At 46.9% G+C, this 24,062-nt stretch overlaps 1 protein-coding gene across 1 annotated transcript; it reads left to right on the top strand.

Annotated features, from left to right (window-relative positions):
• Positions 1–2,247: 2,247 nt before the first annotated feature.
• Positions 2,248–23,840, top strand: AMER1 (APC membrane recruitment protein 1). Its single transcript, XM_035101241.2, has 2 exons — positions 2,248–2,394; positions 8,368–23,840. The coding sequence occupies exon 2, from the start codon at positions 8,452–8,454 to the stop codon at positions 11,764–11,766; it is 3,315 nt and encodes a 1,104-aa protein (XP_034957132.2). The 5' UTR covers positions 2,248–2,394; positions 8,368–8,451; the 3' UTR covers positions 11,767–23,840.
• Positions 23,841–24,062: the final 222 nt, after the last annotated feature.

Here is a 24,062-nt window from a genome sequence, read left to right as displayed (position 1 = left end):
TACAGCAAAAGCAATTGAATGGCCCTGGTGCATCACAGGCCAAGGCAAGGACAGAGTAATGAACCAGGCAGAGAGGCAGCAAACAAGCTCCTTTGTTGTTGTATGTTTGGGCTCAGATAAGCCTTTCTTAAATGTTCTTTTATACAGTACACTACACATGCTCCCAAACTGCGGGAGGCAGTGGAAGACAGGAGTGCCTGGCGTGCTCTGGTCCATGGGGTCACGAAGAGTCGGAAACGACTAAACAACAACAACAACACATGCTCAGCTACCATCTTTCCTAGTTAGAGGAGGTGGTCCAGAAAACAACCCATGAAACTGTCCTGCTTTTGGCTTAGGCTGAACGGTTTCAGTGCTTTCCAAAGGTCTGTCATGCACAGGTCGTTGGCTTGTGCTATTACTTTTGATTCTCCGCCTGGTTTATAAGCTGCAGCAACAGCCCACAGGCACCATCTGTCCACTCAGCAAGTCATCTGTCTACTCAAAGCCTGTAAAGATCTTTCCCACACTCCTCTTCTCCCACTCTGCACTTTTGATTACTCCAGTGGAAATTGGATGGGCTTTACGAGGGATGAGAGTTGATGCAAATGAAAGCCGACTTGAGGCTGGTTGCCATGGCAAGCCTAAAGATTTACTATCTGGAGGGGGAACTCCTGCTCAAAGAGCCTGTGGCAACTGACCTTTTCCTATGGAATCCTCCAGCTGCAGTTTGCCTGTGAGTTTGCAACAGAAAGCAAGCAGCAGCAAAGTGCCCACAGCAGACCTGTGTTTGGCTAAGAGGGCCAGACCAAACAGAAGGGTGTTTCCTTTACAGTATGACAGCAAAGAAGCCTTTGGCTGGTGAAGACTGCAATAGTCATTTTATGCTGAGTTTATTGCACCATGAACCCAGCTTTGCAACTAGTCAAACCAGCAAGCTGGATGTTCGGCTGGTGCATGGCTTAGTCCAGAGATGGGGAACCTTTTATGGCTAACCAAGCCAGGTCCTTACTTGTCCCCACCTTCCATGGGCCAACTTTGACAGGTGGGTGGGACACCCTCTGTCATTTACTTCATGTCATGATTATGTCAGGTGGTTGACTGATGTTTGTCCCACTGTCCTGACAGCCATCGGATTTATTTATTTATTTTTATTTCATAAGGTTTATACACCACTTGATTGTAAACAACAACCCACCCTCAAAAAAGTTGCCTCAAAGAAGTTTACAAAGCGGATAGAACAATAAAATTATCAGTATAAACAGTGGAAGCAACTCTTTAAAACTTCAAAAGATAAAATCAACAATAAATTACAAAAGCAGATAAAACGTATATCAACATTCCACGTGCCTGGACAGATTCACCTTTAAAAAAATGTTTTCAGCAGGTGCCAAAAACAGTACAGTGAATGTGCCTGCTTGGTGTCCATTGGCAGGGAGTTTGAGAGCATAGGTGCTGCCATGCTAAAATATTGATTTCTTACAAATGTGGAACGCACACTGGGTAACTGTAGCAAAAGGGGCTTTGCCAGCCCTTTGCTTGGCTCTTGAATTAGCCCCAAACTTTGTCCCACAAGCAGGGTAAAATCTGTCTTTTGAGATATTTATTAAAAAAATAAGTGCATTTACAGATATGTGCACCCTTCATTTTACAAATACAGTACTTAGGCTTGGAAGATCAGGGTTCAAATCCCCACTCAGACGGTCACTGGTTGACCTTGGGCTGGTCACTTTTCTCAGCCTAACCTGAGGATGAAAAGTGTGGAGAACCATGTGTGCAACTTTGAGCACACATAAATACATGAATGCTGCCCGCCCCCGGCGCGCATTGCGCTTCTTCAAAATCAAGTCCCACTCTGCTGAACGTCACATGCTTCCAGAGAGGTATAGGATCGCAGTGCAATCTATGCCCCCCCGAGTTCGATGGGATTTGCTCCCATGCAACCCAAGCGTGCATAGGACTGGAGTCTAAATGCATAGGATTGGAGCGCAGGTGGGGAGAGTGGAGTAGGAACGCCCACTGATCTCAACTGGGGGCTTGCTTCTCAGTAAAGATGCATACCCTGGCATTGCAGATGTACTCGTGATAACAACTTTTAATCTACGAACTGCAGCACTTTGTATTTCAAAGAATGTTAGAGGAGGGCTGGAAAACCACAGGAGAGAGACAGAAAACCCCGCCCGACTCCGCCCCGAACGCTCCTCATTGGTTCTGGGTGGCCGTCTATCATCTCTCCAGCCGGCCCTGCCTCTCGGTAGTAGTAGCAGCCGGGAGCCTCCGGCCCCCACCTCCCCGTCTCTCCCCCTGCTCCGTGCTGGGGTTGGCGAGGCGAGAGCCATGAATGTATTGCCAACTTTCCTCCAGACGCGCGCTGTACGGCGGGTCCTTGCGCTCCGGGAGCGCACGCAGAGGCGGGTGAGTGGGGACTGCAAGGCGAGCGAGAAGGGAGGGTGCCTGCCTGCCTGGGCTTTCCTCCCTTTTCCTGCAAGCTATACTGGCCTGCTTGGAAGTGCCAGGAGGAGAGGCGCCCGGCCGGCCGCAGCACAATCGCCCGGGGCTTGCCCGCGCAAACGGCCTGCGATATTGGCGCGTTTGCAGTTTACCGACACATTCTCTCCCGTCTGTCTTTCGCGCGCCTGTACGTGTCTGTGTGTTGGGACGGGTTGTGTGCACGCGTCTTTTTCTTTTGTGTCGACTCCTGCAGGAAGTCGGGAGGCCTTTTCTTCTCCCCCCACCCCGCCCTCTCTTTCTGCTGTTGCCATCCCTTTTGAAGGAGAAAGAAAGAAAGGACAGGCGCGGGTGGGATTTGTGGAGCGGAGCGGATCACCTATCACCCCATCGCAGAATGTATGTGAGGCTTCCTCCGGTTCTCTAGCCTCTTCCTTTACCTCCGCCGGCAGTCTCCCTCCCTTTCCCCCCACCCTTGGGTAGGCCGGGCGCTGGGTAGCTTTTGTTGCTGAGTTGCCGGAGCTTGCGGTGGCTGGTGGTGGCTGGCCTCCCCTTCTGAGATCACCCCTTCCCCACCGCAGACGCGCCGCGCTCCTTAAGCATCCTATTATTTTTGAGAGGCCAGGATAGCTTAGAGGCAAAGCTGGTGATAGTTTGCCTGCAGGAAGCCCTAGGATTATTAGACCCTGGTACCTCCCTCTTCTATTTTATTTTTAAAGGGCCAGGTAGCAGTGCTAAGAAGCACACTTCTGCAGCTTTTCAGAACCAGAAAGCATTTCGAGTTGGAAAGCATCAGGATCGGTGAAATCAGAATCTATCAGCTTCCTGTGCTCTTTTTCAGAAAGTAGGGTGGTAGCTTTGTGGGCTTTAAGTGCACAGGCTTTAAGTGCAGAAGAACCAGGGTTGGAGCCTTAGAAAATAAGGGTGATGGGAAACTCTTCTGCTAGAGAGCTGTTGCCCATCAGAGCAGACTATATTGGGCTAGATCAGAGAGTCCCTGTACCATCATCTTCCTTTGGCCCTCCAGATGTTTTTGAAGTACAACTCCCATCAGCACCAGCAAACATGGGGAGTGACAGGGGAAGATGGGAGGTGTAGTTCAGCCACACCTGGAGGGCCAAAGGTTTTGGCGAACCTTTAGCTGGGTGTATGACACTTTCCTATGTGATTATGCTCCATCCACTTTTCAATCTTATTGCCCTCTCTGTGTGGGGGAAAAAGGCATATGAATAGTGTGGCCTCTCCACCATGAAACACTCTGGCTGGGTGGACTCTTGCCTTTAATACCTTAATCCTCAAGAGGTGTTAGGCTGGTGGGTAATAGGGACATGACTTTCTCAGTGGTGGCCCCACAACTTCGGGACTCCCTTCCTCGCAGAGATACACATGACCTCACCACTGCTGGTGTTTAAAAATTCCAAACTCTGAAAGCAGTTGTCTGTGTTTCACTGAATTGTGTTGTGCATGAAAAAATTTTTTAGCTGCTACTATCCTTGGGTGTATATTTTATTTTCATGTGTTTTAAAGTCTTGTAAACAGCCTTGTGAAAGTGGTGTGCCTGGAAAGGTGGGCTTTTAAAAAATAGTAAATAAAGAGACTTTCTTCCCCCCAACACACTTCCCTGATTGTACACTTAAAATGCTATGTGTGGATGTGTCGAACTTCACTTTGGAAATGCACAATTGTTGAAAAACTGCACGTCTTAACATTGGATGCAGCTTCTTACTGAATGTAAATTCCATCACTCAGTCACAAATATATGAAATTTCTGGGGGAAACATTTTTCTCTCTCTAGGCCTACACAAATCCAGGTTTGATAGGACAATGAACTCAGTGGTGGAGCATCTGTTTTGCATGCAGAAAGTCCCAGGTTCAATCCCCGGCATCTCTAGGTAGGGCAGGGAGAGAATCCAGCCTCAAACCCTGGAGAGCCACTGCCAGTCAGTGTTGACAATACTAAGATAGACAGATTGATGGTATGGCTCTATAAAGCAGGTGCCTGTGTTTCAATGGCCGGTCCTTCAAGTCCTGCCGATTTACAGCGGGACTTGGCTTTCTTGCGTTGTGTTTGTGTCGTAGAGACTGACATTATTTATTTATTGTATTTGTTTCCCACCCTTTTCTCCAAGGAGCTAATGTTGATATACGTGGTTTTGCCCCTTCCTTATTTAAACCCCACAACAACCCTGTGAGGTAGGTTAGGGTGACAGGCAGTGACTGGCCCATGCTCACCCACTGAGCTTTATAGATGAGTTAGGGTTTGAACCCTGGTCTCCTAAGTAATATTCCCACTCTCTTAACCAGTACACCACACTGGCTCTCCCCTGTTATCTGTGGCTTGTGTCCATCACAAGAGAAAAGTGACAGTCTTGTGGCACGCCTTAAAAAACCTGACAGATTTATTATTGATCAATCCAGCTTTTCCAAGATGATGTTGGACTACAACTCCCATCAGCCCCAGTCAGCATGACGGGTGGTCATGGATGACGTGAGCTGGAGTCCAGCAGCAGGGTCAGGATCGGCCCTAGGGGCATTATGAAACAATGAGAGTCAGAAAACCTAGCTGATCTTCTTCAAGGCACACAGAGATCTATCTACAGTTAGGTACAGTATATCAATAGCTAGGGTTTGTTTTTTCCTTTAAAGAAGAGGGGGGAAATGAAGCCTGGGTTTCAAGTAAAAGTCAAGAGACACTTCTTTTGAACATCTCTTGCACACATTTTTATATTTGTGCTAGGATAATTTATTTTCAGATTTTATAATTCCCAGCCAGATCCTATGCAACAGGACTGTAGGCAAGGTCAGGCAAATCTAGTGTCAAAAGGAATCATCTGGACAGTTTTGTAAAAGTAGTTAATGACATCTATGTTAATCGCTCTCAGATTTTCTTTGTGATAGTTGCATTAAATGAATACATACAGAAGAACTAATGTTGACCATCATTTGACCCCATTTTTTAAAAAATCCTAATTGGGGTTGGGGGGTTGGAGGCTTGCATCTGCTTGCCTCCCTCCTCGTTTTACAACATTGTATGTCCTGCGAATGCATGAACACAGTTTATAGCAGGACTGAGCAACCTCCAGCCCATCAGACTAATTATGCCTGCCCATTTGGCTCACCAGACTGTTTTGGCCATGCTACACTCACCTGCCAGTCACCTGATGTCTTATATGATGCCAGGGGTGGGCAGGTAAAAGTGGCTGCACTGGGCCAGAAGCACCAGCTGATAGTTGGCACTTAAGAAGAACCAAGCGTGAGTCTCCTAAAGTCCTGACCATCATCTGGGACCTCCCAAGAACTGTGTGCTGAGCTTTGAAGTTCCTAGCAACCAGATGATTTCTGGCACTTCAAAGTGCTGCACAGAGCTGTTTGCAGGAGGCTTGCAGAGAATCCTGCACAGTGCTTTTAAGGTTCTAACAATCATGCCACCTCATTTGACTTCAGGTAATTGACAGGTGCGGCAGCCTCCTACCTTTCAAATTTGGTGGTGTAGTGGGTAGGAGAAAGAAGATTCTTACAAGGTTAGAGTGTTAAAGGTACCCTGATAGACCATCAAGCATAACTCCTTGCTTGGCATAAGTGTGGGGAACCTTTGGCCCTCCAGGTGTTGCTAAACTAGAACTCCCATCAGTCCTGACAAGCACAGCTAATTACCAGGGGTGACGTGAGATGTAGGTGAGAAACATCCGAATGGCCACGGGTTCCCTACTCCTGGGGTAGAGGCTCCCCAGTAGATGGCTGTCCAGCCACTGCAGAATGCAGGAGATCCATTAAGTTCTTGTGAAATTGTTTTCCGTGATGATGAGTTGTGTAAAGCAAAGCACCAACATTTGACCAACATGAGCTCATCAATTTAGAATTTGTTTGTGTGGCTGATAGTGATTGCTGCTACAATTCAAATGAAAGGCTATTCCATTGTAGTTTGAGAGCTATGTGAGAGAGTGAAAGTGATTTGACATGATGTTAAAGGTTGGCTTGTGATGCAAAGACAAAGGTGAGATGGTGTATTGAAGTCGGGTGGCCTTTGGTGAAATAAAGCTGGTATTTTGTGGGGAGGGGTTTGCTTATGCAGCATGACTGCCTTGGCTGGGAAGTTACTGTATTTATTTACCCATATTTGTAATTTATATCCTGCCTGCCCTCCAAGGAGCTCAACACAGAATGCAGTCTGTTCTCCCTCAACTCTTCTCTATCTTCACAACAGCCCTACGGAGTAGGCCAGGCTGGGTGATAGCGACTGGTGCAAGGTCCCTGCAGCTGTAGGCCTTCAGTCTGGGTTGTGTAAACTGTCTAGCGCTGCCAGGGTGTGGGCTGAAGGCACGTGAACCCCCTTCCTGAAATGAAGCACATCTGGGTCTGGCCAGTGCCTGCATAGATGGCCACCTGTGAATCACATGAATGCTACCGTAGCACAGATATTATACCTTGAGAACAACCTTTTTTACACCCTCTTCTGAGTGCTTTAAAGTAGAGACACAGGGAAGATAGTCTGGCATCTATTGACAGATCTCTGGGTGAAAAGCTTTGGAATTTAGTCCCAGAAACTGTCTCAAGATAATCTTTAAACAGAACAGTGCTGATGTAGGAAGTTTTCAAGCCATTGGGGTTATAAATGAAAATTTTGAAGCAACTGTCTCTGATCTGATGTGACTACTATGATGGAAGTGCTGTGTTTGAGCAAAGGCATTTTCACTTGGTCAGAAGCTGTTGAAGCCAGGTGCAAATGCGCCTGATGCCTAGTTAATTTCTTAACACTGCATGAAAGTCACTGCTCAGTATCAGTCTAACTTACTTCTCAATGCTGTTGTGAGGATAAAGTTTGGAAGGGGAGAACGATGTACGTCACCTTCAGGTCTTTGGGGGTAAGGTGGGATACAAACTCAATGTAATTAATTAATTAAAAGACTAAATTGTGTGTTTCTGTGCTCAGTTCAGCTCCCCTTCCCTTTTAAGAGAGTTGGTGGGTGCTCACTATTAATGAGAGATAGAAGTCTGACATTAATAACATTGCAGAGTCCCCTGCAGTTGCTTTGGCCTGTGCTAGTCTTGGAATAAAAATTGCTAACAATGTTGACTATCCGAAAAAGAATGGGAAAAAGCTCTGACTTGATCGATGACCTGATGTTAGAGCTCTATTTCCTTCTTAAATGTGCCACCCTGAGGCCTGTAGCTCTCTCATCAATCCGTTGTGGGGACACAGCAGAGGAGAGAGAGAATATGACCAGTAAATTGGTGGAAAAACCAATTCCAGGATTTCTCAGGCCTCTTGTCTGAAAATTTATTTAATTTATTTCATACAAGTGGAAGCACCGGGAAACCTCAAAGCAGATTATAAAAAGATAAGACAATAAAATGAAGAAAAAACTACAACCCTACTTTAACACACACAAAAAAAATACTACAACATATTACAATTACCTCAACTTTCTAAGCATCTGGTTAGAATGTTTTTAGCAGCTGTCAATAGGCAAGGAGTTCCAGAGAGCAGGTGCTGCCACACTAAATGTCCAAGTTCTTACAAATATAGAACAGGTATTATGTGGCACCTGTTGTAGTGCCAATTCCACCCATGGAAGTGGTTGAGTGGACACGTGCAACAAGGCTTACATTGGGTTACATTAAATTTGTATTTTGTACATTTGTACATTACATTTGTATATTTGTCAGTTTCTCCCACCTAAGGCTGCCAGCTATTTTCCTAATGTAGGCTCCTCTGCTTTTTTTTTTGAACAGCTGGGAGAAATGTACAGATGCAGTCCCCCCCCCCCATTTGTTACATCCCTCCCACATTTAGAGGTATGAGAGCCCCAGGCAGGGCAGCAGTTGTGGCCCTGGCTTTGCTTGGTTATGATGTACTTGGATGAAATAATGCTCAGCACCAGTATCCTCTCCTGATGCATTTCCTGTTGTCGCCCCCCCCTTCTTTCCTTCTTATTTCAGATCAGCCAGGATGCTTCATCCAGAGCATGTTGAGGAAGATGCGGCCGCAAGAGACTGCCCTTCCAGCTAAACCTGCATGTCAGAATGGCCGCCACAGAAGCTGCCTGCACTGGGAACAAACCTGGAGCCAAATCTCCACCAGTAGAGGAAGGCCATCACCATCAGCGGATGCAGGAAGAGAATGGGGCAGCCGACCAGCTCTCTGAGCACAGCGATGCCTCCTTTGCCACGGTGGAGCCGAGCCGCCAGCCGCCACCTGCTGGGAAGCTCAGGAAGACTGCCTTCAAGCTCTTTGGTGGGAAGCGAAGCATCTGCACCCTGCCCAGTTTCTTTGGTGGGAAAAACAAAGGTCAGGGAAAGGGAGCTGCGAAAAAGGGCCTGAGCAAGAGCAAGACACACGATGGCATCAGTGACGTGGGGTACGAAGAGGCCAACTCGGGTGGCGGAACGGACTTCCCTCCTGCACAGCTGCCGAGTTCTCAGAGCGCTCTCCTGGGAGCAGATGCCAGCCTCAGGGTTGGTTTTGTCCGACCGTCGGTATCCCTGTCCGGAAGCTCTGAAGGCTTTGAGAAGAAGCCCAGTGGGGAGAAATCCTTGTTCCTTCCACGGTCTAAGAAGGGACTCAGGGGCCTCTTCAACAGCATCCGGCGCCACAGGAAGAGCAAAAGCACTGAGCCCGAGAGGACTGAGTTGCAGGAGTGGACTTCACGGGATGCTGTGGCTGGACAGCCCAGTGCAAGTAAGCAGAAGAGGGGTGCCGAAACCCAGCAAGTCTTGAAGCAGGGAAGCCTAAAAAGCACTGCACTTCCTCCAGAACATGGGGAGCATTTTCGTGATGACGCTTCTTTTTCACCTGGAGTAGCGGCTGGTCTCAATGAGTCAAGAGAGGAGGTCCAACCGGTGGCCAATGAAAGCAGTTCTGTAGGGGATGCAGCCAGAGGAGGGATGGGCAGCGAAGGCTCTCGAGATGCAGAGCTGGATACAGATGACACCCTCTGTGCTAACTCTGTGTGCGGAGAGCTCCCTGATGCTCTCCAGTCTGAGGACCTAGACAGCAGCCCTCCCTGTGTCCCATCTGGGGACCAGCTCAGCTTGATGTTTGGAGATGTCACTTCCCTCAAAAGCTTCGACTCCCTTACCGGCTGTGGAGACATCATTGCTGAACCAGATATCGACAGCATTGCCGAGAGTGCCACCACCACAGAGCGTGGCAGGGATGTGGCCAAGAGGAGCTCCTGCCTAGTTACTTACCAGGGTGGAGGGGAGGAGATGGCCATGCCGGATGACATAGAGGAGTATCTCCAGCAGATGTGGGAAGGTGCCGCCAAAGCAGATGCTGGATACGAAACACGCCTTCCGGAACTCATGGCAAAATGTGAGCATCAGGGAGTGAATGGTGGCAAGCCAGAGGTCCTCCTCTATCCTGAAGGCACAAGGGGTGACGTGGACCTCTTAACACCACACAGTGACCAGCAAGAATCTGCTCCCAACAGCGATGAGGGGTATTATGACTCTACCACTCCAGGTCCTGATGATGAAACTGGCGATGGGCTTGAAGAAATTAAGAAGGACCGCCTCCCGAGGGACAGCTACAGTGGCGATGCGCTGTATGAGTTCTATGAAACTGATGATGCCCTCATGAGCCCCACTCATGCTGATGAATCTTGGTTTGGTAGCAAAGTGTCCCCACCAGAGATCTTTTCCATGAGCCAGTTCTTTGACTTTGCTCTCCCTGACGAGAAGGATTTGGTGCAGATAATGGGCCAGAAGAAGGAAGTGATGGAAACGGAGGAGGAGAGGCTGGCTTCCATTCAGAAGCAGCTGCTCTTTTGGGAGATGCAGAGGGAGCCAACCATGAAAGACCTGGATATCCTCAGCAAAGACCAGCACCACCCCAGAGAAAAGCTACATACGGAATGTAACACGAAAGTGACCAGCTTAACCAACAAGAGTCTGAGTGGCCTTGGCTTCGATCAAATGTCTCCCCCTGCTTTGAACAGTGGCCTGGATGCTGGAATTCTAACCGAGAAGCAAGAGTGGAAAGATTTCAAGGAGATGCTGTGCCCAGAGAAGCACTACCATGGCAGTGGGGGCCCTAAAGTGCACAGTGGGGGCCTTTTTCAGCACGTGGAAAATGGCTCAGTGTTGGATTCAGATAGAGGGCATCCAGGGCTTGAACCGGGTGCTTTAAGTGGCCTGGAGAATTCCGTGACATTCCCTTTCTTCAAAACGCACAGCTGTCCACTCAATGAGCAGCCAAGCAGAACCGAAGCTGACTTTGGGGAGCCTCCCAACATGGAAAATGAACCAGAACAGGCCGTTAACTTCTCCCAGGCATTGGTGGAGTTTACCAGCAGCGGGACTCTCTTCTCCAGCCTCTCTGAAAGCCTTGGGAGCTCTGATTCAGGCTCTGCGTTCACTCAGAATCTCCCCGCCCTCCCAACGATGGTCACGTTCGACATTGTCGACGTGGAGCAAGAGGGTGAAGGGGAGTGCGAGCAGCACCTGGGGATGAACACTGATGAGGACATCGCTGCATCCTTTGAGGCCTTTGACGATAGCTACGTTGCAAAAGAATCCTTCGCCGAATGTGACGAGAGAATGTTTCCTGTGTGCTTCCAGAGCTCTTTCCAAAGCTGCAACTGGGGTGTCACCAGCCTTCCCCGGCGCATGAGGCTTCAGGAGATGAGTCCTCCCATGCCGGAGCCTCTTTCCAGCTGCAGGAGGAGCAGGTCCCTTGACACTGAGAGCTTGGAGTTCGAGCTGGCTAGCTTGCAGCTCTCCAAGGGTGGCTTCAAGCCTTTTGACCTCTGGTCTCGATGGAGTGGCTGCAGGAAGGATCCTGTGTCTCCTGGTCTAGATGCAGACCGTGAAAATGCTCTGGGCTCTCCAGAAGGAAGGGAAGGAAGTGCTGCTGCTGTTTTTCCTTGGGCAGAGCTGCAACAGAATGTATCAGGCAGGGAGAATTTTCCCTCGCAAGGCGTGAAACCGTGGGACTGTGATCTGAGCACTTCAGCCTTCCAGAGCACGTGGGGCGCATCAGAACAGCCAGGTATTGAAGCACCTTGCATGCCCCTGGTGCAGGAATCCACCAAGGAGCCTGATGGGAAACCTCACGCAGATGGGGCCAGCCATCCAGCGCTGATGGCAACCAGACCAATGGCCAGGCCATCCAATTTGCCTCTGCAGACTCCTGCTGTGCCCCAGGAGGTGTGTGCCTCCCACAGGCCTGGTGGGGATAGCGCAGGTAAAAAACTTGCTTGGGTCCTTCCTTTGGGAGAGAAGGGGGCTGATCTGCCCCCGGACCCCAGCTTTACTCATTCCCCCGACAAGCCAGCAATGTGCAAACCTGCAGGTGTGACGCAAGGAATGTCCCAGCTTCACAGCAAGCAGTGCTGAGACCTCCTGATGGCAAGGCTGAGCATCGTGGGAGTGCCGACTCTCTGATCTGCAGAAAGGGAAAGCCCCCATGTTGGAGGTGGCTGCTTGTGCTGCCAGCTGTTGGAACACCGCGATGAATGTAACAGTAGCCAAATAGCTTGCAGGAGAGGGTTAAAGGAGGATTAGGGTGGGTTTGGTTCCCTAGGGCCTGCAGGGAGACTTGGAACGTTACAGATGGTTAACTTTGATTTGAAATTAGGTGGTGGTGGTAACAAATGCTTTCATTAGTGGTGGGTAAGGCAGAGTGTGCCTGATAGGACTTCTGTTATCACTCATCACTGCTTGATTGTGCTTCTTGTTGGGTTGATGCTGAATTGCACTTCCATAGTGTGAACCACTGTTAATCCTGAACACAATACAGGGGAGATGTGCCAACACCCTGGCTTGGAGATATTCAGATATGATGTAAGAGAGCTCTGGAATATCCAGCTTGCCCTTTAGTTAAAAGCAGAAAAAAACAGTTTCTTAAAACTGACTAACTGGGTGCTTTTTAAAACAAACAAACAAACAAACAAGTGGTTGTAACAACTTTAAGAAATGGGATGGTTTGCCGGTGGTAAAAAAAACCCCGATTTGATGAACGTTTTGTGTTTTTGACAGCACAACCCTACTGTGCATTCCTTCTCCAGAAGCACTCCTTGCTCTCAGCTAGGGGGTGCATTGGGTTGCAGCCTTGTAGTGCAGTCCTGTGCAGATCTACTCAGAAGTAAGTGCCACCCTTTTCCAAAGGGGGAGGGCTACTTACTAGTAGGCAGTTGTGTATGCAGAGCCATCTGTATCAGGTGGCATTTTGGAGATAAAATAAGACCTGCAAAGTGTGTTGCCTGCCAGGGTTGGGTGGGTAAGAGTGGCAAAGCATTGGGCATGTGGTTATAATGAGTCAAAGTTTGGCCAGGGGAGAAGAAGAACTAAGAAGACCTTTAAAAATTTGGCGTAGTTTATGGATGGTGTCAGAGTGGAGTGGCACCCGAGCGATTGCAGAACTGCAAACTTCAAGAAGATATGGTGTGTGTGCGCGCGCGTTTTAAGCTAAAAGCAGCAAACTCTGTTTCAAACTGTACCTCTTTTTAAAGATTTGAATCCCATTATTTCCTTACAACTAAATCTCACTCAGTGGGATGTCCAATGAAATGAATTCTCCTGTGTGTCCCCAGAACAGAGCCTCCCCCCCCAAAAAAAATAATAATTTACTCTTGAATACTTGGGTTCTAATGCAAATCTGGGCAAGCGTATTCATCATACTGTGGTTTAACTGGTTTGTGTAATGCAAGGCTGGTGTTCTGTTGTTTGTAAATAAACTATATCAAGGATGGGGAACCTGTGGCTCCCCAGGTGTGGGTGGGCTACAGCTCCCGGCACCCCTGACCATTGGACATGCTGGCTAGGGGTAATGGGAGTTGGCTATATGATAGACTTCGGCTTGTAGATGCCATGTTGCAAGGCCAAATGTATCCTTCATTGGAAAATCTGTTTCCTCTCTTCCATGTAGGGCTGGCCCAAGAAGTTGATTGGAAAATCCAAATCTTTCCACACATGCAAACAGATGCTACTGTTTAATCAGCCAGAAAAGTCTGCATCAAGACTCCACTTGAAGGGAGCTTGTGAAAGCATGTTGGAGCTATTGGTGGGGATATACAGGAGGGCTTCTTGGTGGATTGAGCCCCAGGAATCAATTCTGTTTACCTCTTGCTCAGCTGCCCCTTATGGGACTGCAACATCTACTGCTTGAGGTGGACATAAGAGAGCCTCTGTTGGATCAGGCCTATGTAGTTCAGCTTAGTTTTTCTAACTGTGGCCCATCAAATGCTTCCAGGAAGGCGGCAAGCAGGGCTTGAAGGAAACATTCCCCCCCCTTTGATCAACTTGTCTTGTGAGAAACCTGCCATGGCCTTCCACCCAGAAGTGATCTTTCTGAAAGGTAAGGCTGGCAGTAGAGGAGGGTCCTCAGAAATGCATGAACCTAGCACTGATCTGTCTAGCCGAATCTGGTCAACTCTTGACTAGCAGAAGCTGTCCAGGGATTCAAATGTGTGTGTGGGTGGGTGTCTTCAAAGCCCACTACGCAAGGGGACTTTTTTGGTTGCAGGGGGAGGAGATGCAAGAACCAAAGACTGGGGTGTCCTACATTGGGAATGGGGAATCTGGCTCTCTGGATGGTGCTGGATTCCCATCAGCCCCAACCAGCATGGGAGCTGTGATTTGTCTTCTGGTCCAGAAACACCTGGAGAGCCACAGGTTCCCCTCCCCTGCTGCACATGCAGAGCAAATGTTCTGCTGCTAAGGTGGGCCTTGCCCTCTTGTTAATTCGCTCTGGAAGACTCATATCTGGCACGGTAGCTTTTAGGGAAAATCATTTTGAAAGAGGTGGTGCACAACTTGCTGCTTTGCTCAAGGAGTGCCCATACCTGCTAGTATTTGGTAGCTAATAAATCAGAGAAGAAGACCAGCAAGAGGAAAATCCTACATTAAAGCCAAGTCCCTTGAAGCTGCTGTCAGTACAAGGGAAACTTCAGAGGAAGGGCCCCACCTCACTGCATTCAAAAGATCCCAGGTTCATTCCTCAGTGGCACCTGCAGGTGGGGCTGGAAGGGGATCCTGCCTGAAACCTTGGAGATTTGCTGCCAGTCAGTGTAGACAGCACTGAGCTAGATTGGCAAAATGTTCTGATTTGGTATGAAGCAGTTTCTTACATTCTATCTTCCCTTCACTCTTGGTTTCTTTTTTTTAGCAGTATGTATGTAGTAAGACTATTTTTTTTTATAAACAAAAAAAAAAACACCTCTGACCAGTCTCTTATGAAAGATTGATCTTATTTCCTGCTGTAGCTCAGAGCCAGCCAAAGAGGGTGAGGAACCTGAGGTGGAAAATCCAAATGGTTTATGCGTACCTGAAACTAGATAAGATAGCATCAAGAAGTTTTCTTGCACTGGGCTCTTGCTGTTCCTTTGTGGGGCACTTCCTGTTCATTCCAGCAGGGCTCAGCTGAGAGAGAGTGTTGATGTACTTAACCCAAAGGCCAGATCTATCTCTGTCTCTAGTACTTCATGGCACAACAAATCTCCTATCTGATGTGGCTGTTCATCATTTGCCCACCTCCAAAGGAGGATTAGCCATGTGAGATGGGTTGCCAGGTTTTTACCTTTCTGTTATCTCATGTGGATAAACATCCCCTGAAGTTCAGAGGGGGCTAAGCATGTGGCAAAAGGGTGTGTGTGGAGTTCTGAGCTAGCCAAGATTTCCTCCCTCAATTGAGAACTACATGCCGACCTTTTCCACATACATCACCCACTATGAAGGATGCTTCCTCACATGAGAGAACCTAGGCAACTGATAGCCCACCCTGTCCCAAATGCTAGTGCAGAGGTGCTCTGACATGGCAGAGAGTCCATGCTCTCTTGGTGGGAGTGCATGCATGCCAGCAAGTTGAGCTGCATGCTAGCAAATCAGCTCTGTCCTGCTTTCTTTGCCTGGAGTGGCACCTGGCTGAAACTTCTTGTCTTGTGATTCTATGTAATGTGTAGTCTAGCTTGCAGCCTGCTCATCACTCCTGCCTTCACTAAGCACCTGAATTAACATCAAACCCAAATTCTCCTTTGCTTTCAGTAGAAAGCGCAGTCAGCTGAATGTTCACAGAACTGGTGTCAGACCTTTGTTCTCAGTACAAATGGGGCAGATTGAGGGTGGGGCTTGCACCCACACCCCTGCTCCTCTGGAGCTTTAGCTTTCAAGTGTTCAGGGGACTTTGGAAACAAGCTGGAGGGCCGTTGTGGATGAGGTCTTTCTCCTCAAGCTCTTGATTTGACAAAGAATCCCTCCTGCGGGATGGAATGTAAACATTTGCTTAAAAGATAAGCAACTGTGCAAGATGGGGACACTGGGAACCAAATGTCCAGATTCTCAAATCCTCCCATGTTAGAATGCATAGATGCTTTAGGCTTGGTTTCTGCCTGATTAATGACCCCATTGACCCAAACACAACCAATTGGCCATGCAAGGTAACTCACCGGGGGCCTAATAAGCCTCCATGTTTTGGTATCTCTGTGGGACTTCCAGTGAAGGAGCCTCGTCAAGCAGCTGCCAAGCTGGCGGGCCTGTCTCATTTTGCCTCTGTTCTGAATTGCTACCGCTCACAAACTAGAACTATTAATGATCACACTGTATCACACACAGGTTTTCACTGTGGCCTGCCTTGGCTAAGTCTTCAACGTGTTTTGGTTTGGGTTGGTGGCATGGCAGATCCCCACGCCCCCCCATTTTCCTTTTGAACACATCACCAAAGACATCTTGTGAAGTTTGTTGTCAAATGGTGTAACTCTTGTTGATAATGTATTTGTGTAAAAAAAACAAAACACCAACAACTCTGTGCTAATAAGAATGTTCTTCTACAAATGTGTGTGTAAGCATTTTGGTTTTTACATATTTAATGGGGAAAATTTAAAAAAGAAAAGAAAATCATTTTTATACAAGTGTGTACAACAGTTTGACTCTGCCCTGGTAATTTGACCTGTTTGTAAAGGATTTTTCAATCTTCGTACTATATAACCTTTCCTCTGTCTCTCTTTAAAATTATTTCCTTATCTGATTTGGTCTGTGGCTAAAACAATGATATGGCACACAGAAATGACAGCAGGACAATGGGGTTGCAGAAGCATGAACGTCTGGCTGCTTGTTCCTCTTTCTTCCTGTGGTCCTGTTTTTTGGATTCTTGGCCAGTGGTAGAAGTACCTGCTTTGCATTCAGAAGGTCTTGGGTTCCGTTCCCATATCTTCACTTAGGGCTGGGAAAGATGCTTGCCTGAAACTGCAGAGCCAAGGCTTGTCAGTGTAGAGAATGCTAAGCTAGATGGACCATCATCTGACTCAGGGTAAGGCATCTTCTTGACTTGAAAGACATAGAACAGGATGGCAAACCTGTGGCCCTCCAGATATACAGTGATGCCACGCAAGACGAAATTAATTTGTTCCGCGAGTCGTTTTGTATTGCGAAAATTTCGTCTTGCGGTTTTCCAATTTAAACAAATCCAAGAAAGAAAGAAAGAAAAAAAGCGTCTTGCGAAGCACGGCCATAGAAAAATTCGTCTTGTGAGTCAACAAAAAGATCACAAAATGCTTTCGTCTTGCAAGTTTTTCGTTGCGCGAGGCATTCATCTTGCGTGGTACCACTGTATTGGACTACTGTCTCCATCATCCCTAACCATTCACCAAGCTGGCTGGGGCTGATAGGAGTCCACCAACATCTCTGGAGAGCCATAGGCTCCTCACCCCTGACCTAGAAGGTAAGGAAGGTTGACCAGTAGTGAAGCTAATTGTATTTTAGAACTGTTTATGCAGAATGTGGTAGGATCTTGGATATGGGTCATTTTTTGATTGTTTCCCCACACTAAATGGGGGTGGGGGGAGACCCTCACTGCACATCAAAAATTAGTACTGAGTGGAAATGTTTAGCATGGCCTTTTTTCATGGCTAGTTCACCATGAAGATAGTTTTTAAGTTGGGGAACATTCAGAAATTGGACCCCCCCCCAGACAGTCTAAAGCGATCCAACTTAGAATTATGCCAGCTCATCTTGCCCCCTTCAGTAATGTGCCAGATGGCTCTTAGGAAAAAAATTAAAGGCCATGTTGATTTGTGTCTGACTTTAACCCAGGTCATTGCCCACTGTAGCCCCTTCACTAATACTGTTGTCTTTCTAAGACTAAGAATAGCTTTGCCAATGAAGACATTCAGTAGTCCAGTGAGTAGATGAAAGTCTGTACAATCAAAGCTTGCATATTTGGCTGCAATCCAAAGAGGTGAAATGCATTCAAAAGAGAGCAATGTGTGCAAATACATAGCTTTGACTTTTAATGTGCCAGAACTGTTAATAGAACTGTTTAATAGAACTGTTTCCCCAATTGTTGAAGAGGCAAGCCACTATCCATGGTAAAAAGCTCTTTTTCTCTACAGTCATTGGAACTGTTGCTTGATGAGCAAAGACTGATTGTTTGCAGAGTTCTGCACTGTGCTTGCCTACAATATCTGATGATGCTCATTTGAGGCTGTTTCTTTTTCTCCCCATGTAGCATAATGTTTTTATAACAAGAGGTCCAGAATCTTCATGTGTGATTCTAGTAGGACTTGTTGGATGGTGTGGGACTGCTTTGGAGAGGCTTCTTTTCAGGTTTTGCAATCTTGTGCAGATCCATTGGGTTCAAGCCAAGGAATACTGGGGATTCAAGCTAGGATGCCTGTTGCAATGGAGCAACAGTTGGTTGGTTAGTGTTAAGTGGTTGGGCATGGAGATAGCATTGGTACTATTACTAGAGGAATAGGCAACATGAATTCACATGCTCTAAACCACTGATATACAACATGGTGGCCTGCTCCAAAGTGGGTTGCAACAGGCGCACTACCCAGTGGCATCGCCCTGGGTTCCACGTATGGGAGGGTGACAAGAAGGCACCCTGCAGGGTCCTCGCCCTGCCACCCCAGCCCGGGAGCGGCGGCGTGAGCAGCCATCACGCCACCACAGCCGCATGTGGAGGATCCTCCATTCGCAGCTGCAGTCGCAAGCAGAGGATCCCGCCACCATCCATATGGCATTCAAGCGGCGCTGGCGGCAAACCGCTACATACAACACATGCGTGGTATCGCACACATGCGCTGTGCATAACAATGCTGCACATGCGCTGTACATAGTGGTTTGCCACCGGTGCTGCTGGAGTGCCATACAGACGGCGGTGGGATCTCTCCCTGGCTCGCCGTAAGCAGCTCCTGCTTTGCCACTTTACAGTGAGCCAGGGAGGGGCTGACAGGAGCCATGTCTCCCCCTCCCTTCCTCCCTGGCTTGCTGTAAGTGGCTCCTGCTTTGCCGCTTTACAGCAAGCCAGGGAGGGGTGGATGGGAGCTTCCACGAGGATGAGCTGCGCAGCTTTGCCAGCGCCCTGGCAAAGCCGCAGAGCTCCTCCCTCCCCTGACAGCTCAGGGTACTTGGGAGTCACAGGGGTGGGGGCGCAGAGGCATAGGAGGGGGGTGGACATTTGGCGCCCACCCGCGACTCCCAAGCCTACCCTGAGCTGTCGATTTGGGGGGGGGGGTTTGACAAAAAAATTCGCACCGGGTACCACCTGGGCTTGCTACACCTCTGGCACTACCACCATGCAAACATATGGTGCAAAATTGAGAAACTGGTCCCGAAATGCATATTCAGGTTAAAAGTGGGTCTAAAAAGGTTGAAGATACCTGCTCCAACTCATGCTGACTTCTAGCCTAGTGTGATCTAGGGGTGGTTAGGGGTGGGTTTGCTTTACAGTCCATTAGCATGTGTTTAAAACTACGGGACTTCAGGATGTCTTGCCAGATAAGGCATAACTAAGCTGTGCTAAGTGATCCTGTGGATGCACTCTTGCTTAAGAATTTAAGAAGTCATTTGCTGGGATCATATTGAGCTCCAGCTAAGTCCGGCACATTTGCAAAAGTCCCAACAATCAGCAGGCGGCAGATGGTCCAGTTCTTACCTCCCTCCAGATTAAGAATAAGTGAACAGTTTTTACAGTGGAGGGAAGGAAGATGTGGAATCTCCCCACAACCTGTACCGAGACCAGTTCCTTTTTTTAACTTTGTCAGAAGCGATCTGGAGTTAGGGGTGAGCAGTGAGTTTGCAGATCATACCTTGTTATTTTAGTGTTTTGAATGTCCAGATGGGTAGGAAAGAGCCCTGAAAGGATTGCTTTGCAAATGGGGCGAAAGAGCAACAAAACAGCAAGTTAAGATTCAGTGTGGGTGTAAAGTGATGTACGGTATGCTGGAGCAAATAAATCCTAACGTTCTACACATGCTGAGGGGATTAAGAACAGGTAATCAGGAAAGATATTTAGGGTGCATGATGAATATATAGATCAATGAAAACATCAAGCCAGTATGAAGCAGGTGGAGGAAATGGCGAACTCCTTGCTAGGGATTATTAGGAAAAGGATTGAAAATTAAAAGCTACAGTAGTATAATGCCCTTATACAAATTTATGGTGTGGCCATGCACACAATGCAGTGTATGGTTCTGGTCAGTGAATCTCATAAAGAAGAAAGGGCAACCAAAAGCCTTTAGGTTATCCTTCCTTATAGGATAAAGTTTAAATGTGGCTTTTTTTAAAGGAAGAAAGAAGTGACTAAATACTATAATAATAATAATAATAATAATAATAATAATAATAATAATAATAATAGAAGAAGAAGAAGAAGAAGAAGAAGAAGAAGAAGAAGAAGAAGAAGAAGAAGAAGAAGAAGAAGAAGAAGAAGAAGAAGAAGAAGAAGAAGAACCTGCCTGAGAGTAGTAAGCCCTACTGAATTCAATAGGGGTTACTTCTAATGGAACATGATTAGGATTGTACTTAAGGCAGAATGATGGGCTGCTTAAATTGTACAGGTGTTTCTCCCTCCTTTGTAACACCAGAAGGGATAATCAAAAAACAAAAACAAAAAAGCAACCATTGATTAGTGGTAGATTCATAAGACGAGAGTTTCTTCATTGCATGCATAATGCAACTTACTGAATTGGCTGCCTTAGGAATGGATTCATTTATTCTATGTATGTCTCTTTCCTCCATAGAGCTTACTGTGGCATACATGTTTCTCCCTCCCCCCTAATGCTACATATATAATGCAGGTCAGATTACCAGGTGCTGTGCCTATACTGCACATCCGGGATTTATCTATTTTTCTATAGGTTTCATTGTTGTTGTATACATTCATGGAAATTTTTTATGGGCTGTTCTTTTTACTGTCTATTTTTAAAGAAAGGTGCAATTTTCGGTTTTGAAGGGGGGGAAGCATTGGTTACTGCTTATACATGTGCAAAACAGTGGCGGGGGCGCAGCATGCTGTTCATTATATCAGAGGTCATTGCTGGACTATAAACTGACAGCCGTCTTGGAATATTTCAAGGCCCCCTACCCTTTTCATTCACACATACCCCTTGCTTTTCTGGGCTCCAATATGCATTTAATAACTTTCTGTAACCCTTGTCGAATACTGCTTGTGGTGTTCTCTCTCTCTCTCTGTGTCTATTTCTGCTTTTGATCTGTGAAGGGTGTCCCATTTTCTTCTTGCAGGTCATCTTGGTTGCTACTTAAAGTTAATAAACTTGCTTTTGGTGAAAACTTGATCCACAGTTAGGATGGTTCTCCCCCAGAGATTTACAGTAACAGAAGAAAGGGAAATGGTAAAAACCATGAAATGTTTTCTCTGTTGAGTAAGATTGCCAAGTTCCTTTCCCATTTTTTTCCCTGGCTGCTCCTTTTTAGTAAACTATGCCTCCTTGAGATAGCTACAGCCTTTCATTCCATGGCCTTGGCAAGAATGTGGATTGACATCATGCTTTGTTACAGGGGAAATTTGGATGAAACTTAAAACATCTGAGTCTTCTTCCCTCCTTCAAAGATAAAAGGACTGATTCTAATAAGTAAAAATCAAATGCATTCCAATAGTTCTACTTTTCTTTGGAAGGAGATAACTGCAAAGTCCTTTATCAGTTGAAGAACACTGTTCACATCTCAGTGTCACTTCCGGCCACTATCTGTCTTTATTGCACCATCTTCAGGCTTGTGGGATATACTTTTGTTTTTCACTGAGGACCACCAGCTGAAGCCAGGTGCCACTGAATCCAGGAATTTTGTTTTGAAGTGCAAAACCAAGTGGAGCTCACAGTCCTTCCACACAGGAATGCCCTCCTGGCTACCCCCAAGCTTTCTAACATTTCTGCAGTACCATGTAAGGCAGGGAGTAGAGTTGTTCTGTTGCTGCTATTCTTAACCAGTTGGGAGTCAGAAATCCTTGAGATCTCCCAGCAGATGCAGATCTACCTTCTGCCTACCCCAGCCATGAAAGTATGCAATGCAGGACAAAAAGTGATGCAGCGTTCGAAGGATGACAGTGTACTGTATTTTCTGCCAGTGGGTTTTGATAAACCTGTCCTGCAGCTTTTCAGGCATAACGGGGGGGATAGACTGACACTGATTGTTTTACAGCCGAGGTGGTTTTCTCTCCAGGGCCAATATGGTTTGTGTAATGCTTCTGCAACCAGTAACGCATCTCTGCTTTTTTGAAAGTGAGGAATATAGTTCTCTATATATTCCCCCCTTAAAAAAAAGAAAAGCCCAACCCTATCTGTTGCACAAATGGAAGGAGGAGATTGAGGACTGCCAGACTTGCTGATGAAACTACCTCTAGTTGCAAAGCTGGGTTGCACAATGAAGAACCCTGCTGAAACATCAGTATTCACCTTCCACAATGCTTGGATACTCCTGCACTGACTGAAGGTGGGTGCAGTAACATGGGGTTCCCACCACTTGGCCTTGCCTGTCCCTATCCTTATGTACCTATTACATAATACTTCCAGGGTCATGCCTGGAGACTGATGCATCACTGTTTTGCAGAGCATTTGCTAAGTGTGTGTCTTGTCATTGCTTGTTTTCCTACAGCACCCTCAGTGTGGGGCGCTACTTCTCTCTCCCAGTGTTTTTGAGGTGTCAGTTTTCCTGCTTCAGGTCACCTAAAGTGAGAGAAGGCGCACTGAGAATGGCAGGAATTGAAAATAATTTCCACCCCAAAAAGGGAGTTGGTATCTGCTTTGCAAAGCCGTGAAGATAATCTCCCTATTTTGGAGGGGGAGGGAATAATTTGATAGTTCAATTGGTGCTCATCTTCCAAAATAAGTTATAAGAGCTGGTCTGCCATACTGGTTTGCTAAAAATGGCTCAAAGCTCGCCCCTGCTGCCACCTCTGTAGGTGACTACCTTCAGTTATTCACTCTTGGCTGGCTCCTAATCTGTGATGGGTGGATAAGAACACTGATCTACTTTACAGAGTTGCACACACTCATTGTGAAGAACAGAGAGTGGTTTTCATCCTTGCTGCAACACTGGGCTAGGAGGAGAAACCTCCCAGCCCTGAGCTGTCATGGGGATGAAAAACACTGACTTGACTTTGTTAGATCTGCTCTTTTCCCTGTTTCCTAAAGTGCTAAGACCTAACAATATTGCTGTGCCAGAAGAGGATGAGCCCCCTTTGCTGGGCAAATGGAGGTCTAAAGGGAGAGGCTAGGCCCCTGGTTTTTGCAAAGGGCTGGTGAGCCACTGAAAGTAGCTTCATGGGCTGGGTACAGGCCGTGTGGGCTTTGCACCCATGTTATGGGAATTACTGACATAATGTCTGTAAGATGCTTTAAATCACTGAAGCACTAGAATTGTATACTAAGTGTTCCTCCTAAGCCTTGGTAGGCTTAAACATTCCATTGTAGTACTGTATTTTGGGGGTTGGTTTTGGTAAATGGCTAATGTTTTGGTACAGGGTTTACATGTAAAGGCTTTAGAGGGAAGTGATTTTATGTACCCTAATCCAGAGAAGATGATGCACATGTGGATCTCCAAATTAGGGAATGTGGCCATAAGGCAAATCCAGATGTCCACTCTGCTGCTTTCAGTAGGATGCCCACATAGCTGGATTTGGGGGGGGGGGGTGGACTGCATAGAGCACTGGTAGAATCCTGTGCCCCTCCAGGTGTTGTTGGACTCCCAACCCACATCAGCCCAGCCAGTATGGCCAATGGTCAGGGATGGTGAGAACTGAAGTCTAATAATACATGGAGATTCAAGATTCCCAACCCCTCATGCAGATGTAAACCCTTTACCAGAGTCTTCCACTGTCCTGAGTTAATTGGTGACCTAGGATGCATAGGCCCAGTTTTACTTCTTGCCCTAGAACTTTGAAACCATTCCTACTGAAGGCAGTAGGATTTCTCATAAGTACCGTAAGTGGTTTCAGGTTTTCAGCCTCTCATTTAAACACTGCCAGATATTCATTTACGCGGTTTTATTTAAACAAACTCTCACTCCATCATTCTCCATTGCTGTGTCAGCTGGTTTATGTTTTTGCTGAAGTTTCATTAATATTGGTTTATTTTATTTTCATTTTATCTTCAAGTTTTTAATGTGTTTTTCTGTGTTTTGCAATGTATGCCCTCCTTGCTGAAGTCTAATAAATCTGAGGGTTTTTAAAGAGACCATCCTATTTCATTAGTGTCCTTTGGTTTATTTCTTTTGGGGGGTGCTCCTTCCTTGCTGATGCCATGGTCATAATTTTAACCAAAGAGGAAGAAATATGGGAACAAAACAGTTTGCAATACATCTTCCTATCAGCATTCACTAACCTGGTGCCCTCCAGATGTTTTGGGACTGCTCCAATAGGCAGAGTCTCAGTGCTAGTGCATGCCATGAGGCATAAA

Source organism: Zootoca vivipara, chromosome Z, assembly GCF_963506605.1.
Source record: "Zootoca vivipara chromosome Z, rZooViv1.1, whole genome shotgun sequence".
NCBI classification, from domain to species: domain Eukaryota; kingdom Metazoa; phylum Chordata; class Lepidosauria; order Squamata; family Lacertidae; genus Zootoca; species Zootoca vivipara.
The sequence above is the reverse complement of the archived record's forward strand: the minus strand, read 5'-3'. Positions and strand labels throughout refer to the sequence as shown.

Coding starts and splice junctions, on each gene's coding strand:
- AMER1 (XM_035101241.2), top strand. CDS start 8,452: ATGGCCGCCACAGAAGCTGCCTGCACTGGGAACAAACCTGGAGCCAAA.